Genomic DNA, 12,546 nt, shown 5'->3' on the forward strand with positions numbered 1-12,546 from the left:
GCTGTTGCCTCCCCAAACCAGCCCTCCATACAATTTCAGAAACCCAATGTGGCCCTCAGGCCAAAAAGTTTGCCTGCCCCTGCTTTAGGTTATAAGTACATAGGATATTTTCAGCTATACCCCATAGGTAACATTTTGGTATTCTATAAACTTTAGCTTTGGGACTGCTTAGCAAAGCTTTTTGTAATATTCATCTAAGAGAGCACGTTTTATTTCACAATTTTTTCTGTTTCAATAGTTGCAATTTTGTCCTGGACACTGCTGCATACGGACTATGACTGGAAGGTACCTTGGACTAAAAATGACCTTGGGGAAGGCAGAATCAAGAACATGCCAATGGCTACAAAATCCTTTCTTAGTGTCATAAGGAGGCTGTCAAGAACTAGTGCAGAAATGGGGAGAGCCAACCGTGAAAAGTAAGAAGTTCTCAACTGCGGCTGTTAACAGAAAAGTCATTTTCAAAAGCAGCAGCTTCTCCCTGTAGTCCATGCATCATATAAAGCTTTAACCTTTATACTGCAGCCAGCTCCTATCCCTCCTCATAATATACCATCAAGAAATTCACCAACTCCTGATAGTCTACTGCTACACCATGTAAATAACAAAACTTAAACTTTATAAAATGCGTGGTTATCAAATTAATTAGTGATTAATTAGCAAGGAAATAAGTTATGTGGTGTGACAGGGTTAGGCAAGAATGCTACAAGAAAGTAGGAGAAGGTAGATATATATATTAGCCCCAGATTAAGCAGGTCCCTTTCCCCTGAGTAAGATAATGGCTGTTCCAGAACAATCAGGAAGTTGATGGAACCAATTAAGGCAGGCTAATCAGGGCACCTGGTTTTAAAAAGGACCTCACTTCAGTTGGTGAGGCACGTGCAAGGAGCTGGGAGCAAGACGCTGAGAGTGAGTAGGCATACTGCTGGAGGACTGAGAAGTACAAGTGCTATCGGACATCACAAGGAAGGTCTGGTGGTTAGGACAAAGATGGTGTTGGGAGGAGGCCATAGGGAAGTAGCCCAGGGAGTTGTAGCTGTCATGCAGCTGTTACAGGAGACACTATAGACAGCTGCAATCCACAGGGCCCTGGGCTAGAACCCGGAGTAGAGGGTGGGCCTGGGTTCCCCCCATTCCCCTATTTGATATAAGAGGAGTTGATCTGGACTGCAGGGAAGGTCTCTGGCCTGTTCCCCAACCCATTAGGTGGGGCAGCAGAGACTGTGGGGGAGTGTTCTACTTTTCCCCATGCTGGCCAGTGATGAGGTTAGCCAAGTGAACAGCAGGTTTGTGCCACTAACAAAGGAGCCAAACTGAGGACTGCTGTAAACGTCTGAGGTGAACAAATCCGCCAGAAAGCGCAGAACCCACCAAGGCAGAGGAGGAACTTTGTCACAGTAGTTATGAGCCACTTAAAATTTCCACCTCTCACACCATTTTATCAAAAGTGTTGCAGGAAGATTTTTAAAAATGTTGAAGAATTAAGAGTGTGTTTGAAGCTATACAATTCTGTGTGATACTGTAAGAGTCCCACATTTTCATAAGCTAGGCTGGAAATACAGTGCAAGCCAGATAGAAAAGGGGAGTTGCATGTGCACGATCAAGATCTAGTCTCAAGCAATGAATTATGGACATACCTGGTAACCACTCCAGAGTTAATGACTGTATTCTAAAACAGGGTATAAATCCGTTTATTTCTCCAGAAGTAGGCAACCAAGTGATGTTAAGTTTCATACAGTTTTATATTTTCTGTGCAGTCTTTGTCTCATTTCTCTCCATAAATTTACAATATGAATCTGGGCACTGGTCGAAATTTTTCCTTGTTTCTTACTTTTCATTGTTGACCAATCCAGACAAAGCTTGATAGAGGTGGATCCTGAGGATATTTAATGCAGCTAGTAGCTTTAAAAAACCCCAAATGCTGTATCTGGGGTCATCTTTAGCAGCTACTCATGTTATAACGAAGTTTGTGGGCTACACACACACAGACTTGATTGATACAGAGGTGTACAAAAGTGATTTTCTGAGGTAGAGGAGACTGGGTGCACAGAAGCCTGATCAATAAGGCTACGTCGATGTAAAACCTTCGGTCAGGAGGTACATTTTTCTGTCAGGTTTTACCTTACAGCAGAAGAGTTCACATGCAACTTCTGACACAATGGTTAATACACAGCTTTTGACAGACAGTATTCTTCATCTACTACCCACCACAAGTCCGCCCCACACTTTGTAGAACCCCACCTACAACATTAAAAAAATATACAAGAACTTCATTGAGTAGTTAGGGTTGATACATCCACCATAACAGACAAAACCACCAGGGTTGTGTGTTGTGTGGTCTATAACATATTATAATGGCAAGACATGCTTATTGATGGATAAATGGAGAGTATATACTGTTAAGTTATTTAACATCTAATTTATTTAGTTTTCTATAGCAATCTCAATGATTTCACAATGATGGGCCACACATACAGCTGTACACATGCACACAGAACAATGCTCAACTGGTCAGAACAGAAAGTGACTGTTAGCTGGACCGGATGACCCAGGAAGTAATTTTCATATCTAAGCGAGAAAAAAAAATCTAAACAAAGTTAATTGCAGATGGTCTTCTCGTTAACTATAAACACAAGAATCTTTAGATTTTCCTTAGAAGTAAGGCCCTACCAAATTCACAGTCCACTTGTCAATTTCACAGTCATAGGATTTTAAAAACAGTAAATTTCATGATTTCAGCTATTTAAATCTGAAATTTCAGGGTGTTGAAATTGTAGGGATCATGACCCAAAAAGGAGGGGGGCGGGAATAGAAGGGGTCACAAGGTTATTGGGAAGGGGGGGGTTGAATTACTGCCACCCGTACTTATTTCTACGCTGCTGCTGGTGGCAGTGCTGCTTTCAGAGCTGGGCAGCTGGAGAGTGGTGGCTGCTGTCAGGGAGCCCAGCTCTGAAGGCAGAGCCATTGCCAGCAGCAGCACAGAAGTAAGGATGGCATGGTATAGTAATGCCACCTTTACTTCTTTGCTGTTGCCTGCAGAACTGGCCCCTTCATCAGCAGCCGTCACCCTCCAGCCACCCAGCTCTGAAGACAGCAGCGCAGAAGGAAGGGTGGAATGGTATGGTGTTGCTACCCTTATTTCTGTGCTGCCGCTGGCAGGGTGCTGCCTTCAGGGCTGGGTATCTGGCCAATAACTGTAACACTCCAGCAGCCCAGCTCTGAAGGCAGCACAGAACTAAGTGGCAATACAGCAACCCCCCTAAAATAATCTTGTGATCCCCAGCAACTCTTTTGTGCCAGGACCCCCAATTTGAGAAACGTTGGTCTCCCCTGTAAATCTGTATAGTATAGCCTAAAAGCACACAAAAGACCAGATTTCACAGTCCGTGATGAGTTACTTATAAGAGTTTGTTATCCTGCATCTTTCAAACTGGAAGTCCCAAAGAAGGCATATATTATCATGTTTCACAGAGCAGACAAGCCATTTCAGCTATTCCAGAAACCCTTCATATGGCTGCTCTTGCAACTACAAATAATGCATTTCCTCTTATGATTCATCCATAACCTTCCAACCACGTGAGGAATGGAAAAAATAGTGACTGAACAATGTAATAGGAGACAGTCTATCACATCTGGCTTGCAGTCCAATAACTCCCACGAATGATGTGAAACTAAAAGCTATTTTGCTCCCCCCCGCAATCTTTACACAGATTCATAATGTCCTTTCCTCCTTAAGCCTCCCCTCAAATTATAAACAAGCTGGAATCTCAGCTTTCCAGTCCATCATGGCCCCTTTAAAAAGACCAGGTTATGTAGAGGAAAACAAATCCCTGGTCTATATAGCACTCACCTGGCTCGCTTAGCATACAAGATGGCTAAATGAGGATTCAACTTGATTGCTTCAGTGAACAAGTCAATGGCTTTCTGAAGTTCACCTGAAAGGCAAGTACCAGTAAAGCTTCAATAACCCCACAGTGAGATAAAAAAACCAGATTTCCGTCATCTACTGGGTGTTGTGTACCATCAACATAAGAAGAAAGTCACATTTGTCTTAAAGTTTACTGGTATTGCTGAAAACCAACACAACCCAAAATTACAATGAAAGAGATTATCTCAATGTACTTTGCACATCTGACTTTGACTAGTCATTTATTCAGTTTCCCCTTTTATTTATGTGGGTCTTCCACACAGCAACAGGGGAAAGAAAAACACTTAAAAATTGGAAGTGCAATGGTAAAACAAAAACAAGCATGGGAACTCATGGATGGATGTAGTACACAAAACCAACTTGAAATTTAGTCAATTTTAAAATAAAAGGTTAAATATATCCATTTAACAATTCCCTACAGAAAATCTAACATCAGATGTTTTGGACAAAAATTAATAATCCCTAGAAAGACAGCCCAAATTTACTTTTAACCACTATTAAAATGGAGAATTTTAAATTTAATGTGTTTTTAGTAAGAAAGAAATACCTCCTAAAATACTCTTAAATTCAAAGGATCCCTTTAAATAAGACTATTTGCATGTAAGGCAACTTTGAGATTAGCAACAAAAACATTCCAAAACAGTGGAAGGCAGCAGAGCAAGGAAATCATGAAGACATCAAGATTCAGAGCTAAAGCATATGGACTGCCAAGGACACAACACATGCTGCTGTTAAAACAGACTTGGGCAAGATGGACACATGTTTTTTAAAATGGACATTCCATAGAACCACATCAGGATCCCCAACAGAACACAACCAGGCTGCAGAAATAGAGTACTCTTCATCAGTTTGACCAGTAGCAATTTTACCAGTGTGGATTTAAGAGCTTTGTTCTCTGCTGGTTTCCCCCCCACCCACCCCACCTTCTCTTCTTTTCCTGGGCTAATCCTTCATTTGTTTATTTAACTAAGGTGTTTCAGAATACAATTTATACAGAATCTTATATACAAAATGAAGTTGTGTTGTGCCAGGATACCAATGAGGGAGTGGAGAGTGTAAAACGAAGTTCTGGCAGGCAAGAAGAGTGGTATCCACAACCAAAAAGCAGGGTGTGCAAACCAGGGCTTCCCCATTGAACTTCAGTATTACCATGCTTCTAGGCATCTCTCATTAAGACAACAAATTATATCTGGAACTCAATACAAGGAATGAATTCCACCAGCAGAAGCTTTTAAACAATCCACTACCTAGCCCCACTCCTTCCTGCAGACTGGAAGGATTCCAGGATGCTTTAAGTCAGATTTTCCAGACTTGTCAGTGAAAGCAAGTGAAAACAGCAGACGTAACAGCTACACCCTCCAAGGTATGTGCTAAGGTACAGAACCCCTCACCTTCACCTAGGGCATGAATGCCCTCCATCTTCTTCTCATTGGCCTCGTCCATCATCTCTTCAGTTACCTATGAAACAAAGGAAATAAAGTCAAGACCAAAAGCAGCAAACTTAGATGGGGGTCAGGAAAGGGAACTAATGTTCTCTAACTCTAGGGTCTTCTGCCTAATTTGGGCTAAATACTCACAGTTAAGCAAGCAGAGACTCCCAAGTATATTTAATTCAATTTCAAAAAGGAAGGGAGGAGAGCAACACTGCTCATACGGAATAGGAGGACACTCAAATATTATTTTTCATTTGTTAGTGTGGGATTTCTATATTTAGTTTTCAAATCAGACATTTTAAAAATGTTTAGTGGCTCATTTTTACGTCCAGCGATGATTCTCAAAGATAATGGGAGTTTTGCTAATGTCTCTGATGGAAGCAGGCTTTTAATTAGGAGAGACCTTAACTTTCAATGGATGAGTTTCCTGTTCAGGAGAAGGGAAGAGGGAGAACTGAAGGCATTAAAAGCAATGACTGGCTGTCTAACTAATGTAGGTTTCCTATGAGTTTGATTTTCACTCAACTCCTCCCTCCCCCCAAAAAACACAAAACCAAAAATCATACAGAAGCAGCAACTCCTCCAATGCAATGGAAGTTGAAGATGTTGTGTTTACCTCCACATTTTCATCTCCCATTTCTTGGGGATCATCCTTGTCTGGTTCAATCACTCCCTCGTTATCAATTTCTGCAGAGAGAAAAGTAGTGTTCAAATCCTTAAATGTGGAAAATTAAATTCTTCCACCTATAAATACGATAGTGATACATTCATGTTCAAATTGATGAATAGTTGCAGTAACAGTTACTTCCTCACCCACGTCACTCTCTTCACTCTCAGGCTCTGGTGGCTTAACTGGCTCCTCTGGCTGCTTCTCCGTTTTGTCCTAATAAATGGAGGACAGAAATCTGTAAGTACATGTTATCTATGGTCAAGTACTCCTTTTCCAGGAGAACAATCCCAAGGCATCAGAAAACTCCACTACAAAGTCTTCAGCAGCTAAAGGATATCCCATGTATGGCTAAGGAGTTTTATTTGTAGTTTTAAAAGTATGACATAAAACCCTTCTCCTCACTTTCCTGCACTAATGCCAACTTCTGACCTGTAAATTGCTGTTTGTCAGACTTTCCTTCAGGGTTTATGTTTTAATAACTTTGAAGTAAGTTGGCCCACATAGTATCATCCACATCACTAGAGCCAACATTGCAATGAACACTAATTTGCCCCTTACTTCCAGTCTCAGCAGAACCAAGGTTTGAATGAACCACAGAAACTGGATTTCTCTTGCCCACAGACGTGCTGATTTGTGGTCAGAGATCCTCTTTCCATACTATCTAAAACAGCTTTTCCTATCCATCCGTACAGCTAAAACTCAGCTTGTGTCTCAATTACTGCAGCATCCTTTTCTATGTCTTTGACAGTGTAATCATGCTCCACTCATATCCATTCAGAATGCTGATGCAGAGATCATTTTCTTAGTCTGTTGCTCAGGCCATAACACCTTTTTTAGCATCCCTCCACGAGCTTCCCCCACTGCTTATGCATCAAACATAAGTTCCTTGGCTTCACTTTCAAGGCCCTTCATGGCCCATTCTCCACCTTATCTTTTTGTACCCTGTCCAGATGTTGATTCCAGGCTCCACTGTGTACTGGTTACATTTTCCAACAAGCACCTTTGTGCTTTCTCCCATGCTGCCACTCATATTTGGGAAAAGCTCCTAATAAAAATCTAAAGCTACCTCACCATCATCCGCCAGCTCTCCTTTGCCATGATGCGTACAAAAACTTGATGATATGTAAGTCACTGGTGCACCGATACCACTATCTATCAAGCTGACCAACACTGTCTCATTGTGTCCTTACATTCCTGTATGTACTCATCTGTGGTCTCTTCTCTTATACTTAGATTGTAAGCTCTTTGGGGCAGGGACCATCTTTTTGTTTGTACTGCAGCTGGCACACTGGGGTCCTGGACCATGACTAGAACACCTAGGTACTATGGGAATACAAATAATAAATAAGAGGTCAGGTACATTAGACAGAATGGTGTGTGGCAAGTCTGAAGGTACTTTTAACAAAAGGCACATAATAGCACCCTTCAATCTCTGAAATTGTCACAAGCCAGCACCAAATATACAAAATTCCTTGATGTTTCCAGTTACCTTCTTTGGAAGTTTTAAACAAACGCACTTGTCCCATTCTTCATGCAAATTCTGACAGCAAGGTTTTTTTTTGGGGGTGGGGGAGGGGCACAGAGTCCTTATGTTTATCTCTTACCTTCATTGTTTCTGCAGGGGCATCGTCCGGAGCAGGTGGTATCGTCCCTCCCATACTTTTTTTTAAAAAAGGAGGGAAACAAAAGTTATTGAAGTGCAGCCTTTTCAGCAGGGTTTTAGTGAAAGAGAAAGGACTGTCCCAAGAAAAGCTGAAATGGAACCAACCCACCACTTAACATCTGTCAAAGGGAAGGCACTAAACAGCAAAAAGAAGATGCACACCAGCCCTTGTATCTAGCTTAATGCAGCAATAGTTAGTTTTGACTCAGTTAACCCCTGCATTTTAAGCTCTCTATTTAAGACACTCATTTTTAAAAAGAAATGCTGCTTTTTTTTTAAAAAAAGGCAGAAGTGGATCATGCTGCTCTCTGACCTATAAATAAGTTTTGGACAAAGTTGGATATAATTTTGTTAGATCCTTTTTGATCTTTAGATAATGCAGCATTTAAAAAAATGCTAGCAGTTTTCACCCATTAAGAACACAGACCTTCTGATGGAAGGAACCAGGTAATGAAAAACTAGCCATTTGAAAATGGTACACTAAACCCATTCATGCTTTGCTATATAAAAAAACCCTCAACCAAACAAAAAATTGTATGTGAGATGTCCATACAAATAAAAGAAACTAACAACAGAAATATTGCCATACACAAAATACTATCAAATGCAAATGAAACACTGGATACATATCTGCTAGAGTCCTCAAGTGTTTCTTTAACACTAGATTAGTAGTATTTACGTAGCATAAACATGCTGCATAAGACTTTGGATGAGCAACAGAGAAGGAGAACCAGTGTTTGAATGGTCTAGTTCAGTGTTTCTCAACTTTTTTGTGCTGGCAACCCCTTTGGACTTAAAAAAAATTGTGACCCCCACCTCCCTGAAAAAACTGCAACCCCCTACCTTAAGCTCAAGGTGAAGGGCTTCTGCCCTGCTCAGGGGTCCAGGCTTCAGCTGAGAGCAGGGTTGAAACATGTAAATTAGCTATGCAAGTTCCTCTGTGACATGGGGATCCAGGCAATTGCCCTGCTTCCTACTCCCTAATGCTGGCCCTGCTTGTGACACCCCCCCACGACCACCCTTGGGATCGCAACCCCCAGTTTGAGAAACACCGCTTTAGCTCAATAAGTAGTAATAGGGCACGTAAGTACATTATATAACAAACAGTACTGTATACAGTACTGGGGACAGGTATTAGTGCCTGGTGGTATGGGCCCCCGGTGAGGGCCTGAAACACAAATTGCACCTTCTTCAACAAGGAGGAGGAACAGCTCAGTGGTTTGAGCATTGGCCTGCTAAACCCAGGGATGTGAGTTCAATCCCTGAGGGGGCCATTTAGGGATCTGGGGCAAAAATTGGGGATTGGTCCTTCTTTGAGCAGGGGGTTGGACTAGATGACCTCCTGAGGTCTATGATTCAGGGCCACCCTTAGGGAAAATGGCACCCTGGGTGAACTTGTATTTTGGTGCCCCTGGGGGTGTGGTGCCCCCCCATTACCCCGGCCCCACAAGGCTCCCGAGGCTGCCCTCCCTTCGTCCCAAAGGCTTGCTCTCCCCCCTCCCCCAACCCCCTTCATTCCTAACTCCTGCATCCCCCTCCTGCACCCACAAGGGGAAACTGACTTAGATGCATGAAGCAGCTGGCATTGCTGCTTGCCCCCCTGGACTGCTACTCCTCTGCCCCACACACCCCTACAGGGCTCTGAGGGGGGAGGAGCGAGGAGCAACACCAGGGCTCCCTGCATCCAGGTCACTTTCCCTGCCTGGGCTACATAAGGAGAAGGCACAGGAGAAGGCACAAGAGAAGCAGCTCCTGATACTCACAGCACAGCCCGCGTGGCGAAAGTGACCTGGATGCAGGGAGCCCTGGTGTGTATGTTGGGTCAGGAGAGACTGTGTGTGTGCGCGCACGCGCGTGCGGGGGAGGGAGGGAGTGTGTGTAAAAACAACTAACAAAAGCCAAAGCTGGCCAAAACACCAGCCATGTGCTGCTCCCACTAAAAGGGAAATATCACACTATTTCTCATATGAACTACCAGGGCTTGAATTAAATGTTTGTATGAAATTGGGGTGAATTTAAAAACTGTTTAAAATGTTTTAAAAATAAAAAATATGAAAAACTTAAATACATTTTATTTACAGTGTCATTATTCATACTAGTCTTGCTAGTCCTTTCCCACCCCTGCAGGCCGAGAGGCACACAGAGACAAGGATCAGAGTCAGCTGGGCCCCCAAAAGACCACGCTGACCCTCCAAATCCCTCCCCAGACCAAACTGAACAGGACCCGACCCACATCCCTCCCTAGACCAGGGGCACTGGTGGAGGGGAATGGGGCAGGGAGAACTGGTGGAGATCCAGACACCCCCAGGGGAACTGGTGGGAAGATGGGGCAGGGGGCACTGGGTCTCCCTTAAGGGTGCTGGAGAGAAGGGACTCCAGTTGCTTCATGGGGCCCAGGCAGAGGGAGCTCACCTGGAGCAAGCAGCACCCACTGGTCAGGTTATCTGTCCACTGGGTGCCGGTGCTGCCTCCTGCCCAGCATGATTTGGAACCCCCACACTCCCCAGCCTCCGCATTCGAATAATGGCAAGGATGGGACAGGCGCACAGGGCGGGGAGAGTTGCATGCACAGCACCCTCCCACCAGTGCTGCCCCAGGGCTGGCAGGGGCCTGAGAACCCAGGGAGGAGGCAGGAACTGCGCCATTTGGCGAGCCCAGCTGTCTGCAGCGCACAGCAGCCAGAAACCCCCGGGGCCTGCCGCTGAGCCCCTCCCCACCAAGTGGTACAAGCCTCTGGGGGAGAAGCTGGGGCTGGAGCAGGGCAGCAGCGGCTAAGGGCTCCCCTTCCCTGGTCCCTGGCAGAAGCCCTCAGCTCATGGCCAGAGGAGCGAGGGGGCAGGGAGAAGGCAGCCCTTGGCCCACCAGCTGAGAGGAGCAGGCGGGGAGGGGCTGGGCTGGGCGGAGAGGAACCAGCACTGTGGCCACTTGGCAACGCCCAAGTGGAGCGCCAGAGTGGGCCAGCACACAGCACCCTCTTTGTGCATATACCCTTGGGTGCAACTACTTTGCTCATTTTATGTTGAGGTGGGAATGCAGTGCATATGGCAACAGTACCTTCTAACCGGCTTTCAGACTTCAGGTTCAACTTCTCTTCTAAGCATTTCTTTAAGCCAACCCAGAGAGATTTCACCATAACTCCCTTAACAGCCAACAGTTCAGCAAATGTGAGCAACACTAATGACTAGTTGAGGCTACACTGCATGTGCCTACAGCCCACAGGGATGCTTGCTTGCTCTTCTGCACAATCCGTGAAACAAAGCCATTAGTTGATTTCTAAATAGCTCGAATAATTACAGCACCAACATGGACCACACCAAGAAATTAAGATCCACGTGCATCCATCTAATGCTTTTTACAACATTTTAATGCCACTACAATGCTTAATGAAAAAAGGAAATGTGTTAGAAACATTTTCAAAGACTGGTTCATTTGCTCAAAATATGTGAAATGCTGTAAAATGTAAGTAGTATACTAAAAAAATGTTTTTCATTTAGTCTTCTACATGTTATCTTAGATGTTACCTGTAAAAATAGTGGGCAAAATATTATCAGAAAAGAGTGTGCTTTTTAAAACTGTGTCTTTTTTACTTACTGACAGATTTCAAATCAATAATTCTTTCTTCCCTTTCTGAGGAAAATATCAGCAATGACTTATTTTCTTCTTCCCAAGTTCTTCTGTAGCATCAAGAGGGAACTAGCTGTTGGAACCAAATGGGTGCGTTCCCTAGATAGATTTCTTTGTATGGCAAAAGTCACTAGACTTTGGTAGACCTTATATTTCTTGTCTTCTGTTTCCAAACAATCAGCACTTGTATTTTCATTGTGAGATGCACCTGTCTCAGATCCATTTTATTTCCAGCCAGATCTACAGTGCACACATACTGCAAGTACCTTACTATGTGGAACCTAGATTGATGGTTGCAAAGGAATAAATCTGCCTCTTGCAAGGGGTACTGGGAGCACTTTGTATTGTAAACCACCACACACACTTTTGGGACTGTAAAGTCGGACCACTTGGGCTTTCTGAACCAGGAAGTGGACCGGTTTGGACGGTGGAGGACAGGTAAAGTTCTGGCAGTAGCAGCTGGTTTGAAGGAGTTTTAACATGTGCTATACGGTGGATGCCCCTTGCTGCCAGTTACTCTTGTAGCGCTGAACTAGCCAGTTACACCGTGGGCAGATTTTTTGAGCCAGACGGACAACTGCTGCAGCTACGCGGGGCAAGGCATGGGTCATCCCACAGCCCGGGTTAGACCCTAAGCCGAGCGCCCCGTGGCTGGAGGGAGCGGTGCCTCCCCTGCACCGCGCCGCACGCCAGGCGACGCCATGGGGTGGGCAGAGCCCGAGACCGGCGGCTGCTCCTGCTGCCGCCGCGGGTGGGGGGCCAGACACGGCCAGGGCTGCTCGCCTTCCCGCCACGCGCCGCGCCCCGTTAGAGCGCGGAAAAGGCCGCGCCCTGGCCCCGCGGCGCCCCGCCCGGCACGCGGCGCCGACTCACCTCTCCACCCACTCGCGCAGGAAGCGCAGCTCCTCGCTGTGCAGCAGGCCCGGGCTCTCCTTGCAGAGCTTCACGAAGGCCCGCAGCTCGCCCACCTTCCGCGGATCCATGGCCAGCCGGGCCCACGCAGCGCCGCGCTGGAACTGCCCAGCCCCAGCTCCCCGCGCAGCTCCGCCTCCCGCCTCCCGGCCCCTGCTACTGCGTCCCGCCCCGCGGCTCCGCCTCCAGGGTCCGCGGCCCCCCGCCCCCGCTGAAGCCCCGCCTCTCGGCCCCTCCGCGACGCGGCTGCCGGAACCTTCTAGAAGGCGAACGTGTGACTGTCCGTTACATGCCCTGCCTCCACGCGCCCGTCCGACAA

General features: G+C 45.5%; 1 protein-coding gene across 1 annotated transcript in view; it reads right to left on the reverse strand.

Annotated features, from left to right (window-relative positions):
• Nucleotides 1–12,385, reverse strand: part of ST13 (ST13 Hsp70 interacting protein) — a 35,062-nt gene extending 22,677 nt beyond the window's left edge. The window contains exons 1-6 of the mRNA XM_077830500.1: nt 12,189–12,385; nt 7,633–7,687; nt 6,172–6,241; nt 5,975–6,045; nt 5,317–5,383; nt 3,848–3,932 (exon numbers count right to left, since the gene is read on the reverse strand). Coding sequence (XP_077686626.1) covers nt 3,848–3,932; nt 5,317–5,383; nt 5,975–6,045; nt 6,172–6,241; nt 7,633–7,687; nt 12,189–12,298 — 458 coding nt within the window. The 5' untranslated portion in view covers nt 12,299–12,385. The remainder of the gene's footprint in view (nt 1–3,847; nt 3,933–5,316; nt 5,384–5,974; nt 6,046–6,171; nt 6,242–7,632; nt 7,688–12,188) is intronic.
• Nucleotides 12,386–12,546: the final 161 nt, after the last annotated feature.

Source organism: Eretmochelys imbricata, chromosome 1 (assembly GCF_965152235.1).
Source record: "Eretmochelys imbricata isolate rEreImb1 chromosome 1, rEreImb1.hap1, whole genome shotgun sequence".
Taxonomy (NCBI): Eukaryota; Metazoa; Chordata; order Testudines; family Cheloniidae; genus Eretmochelys; species Eretmochelys imbricata.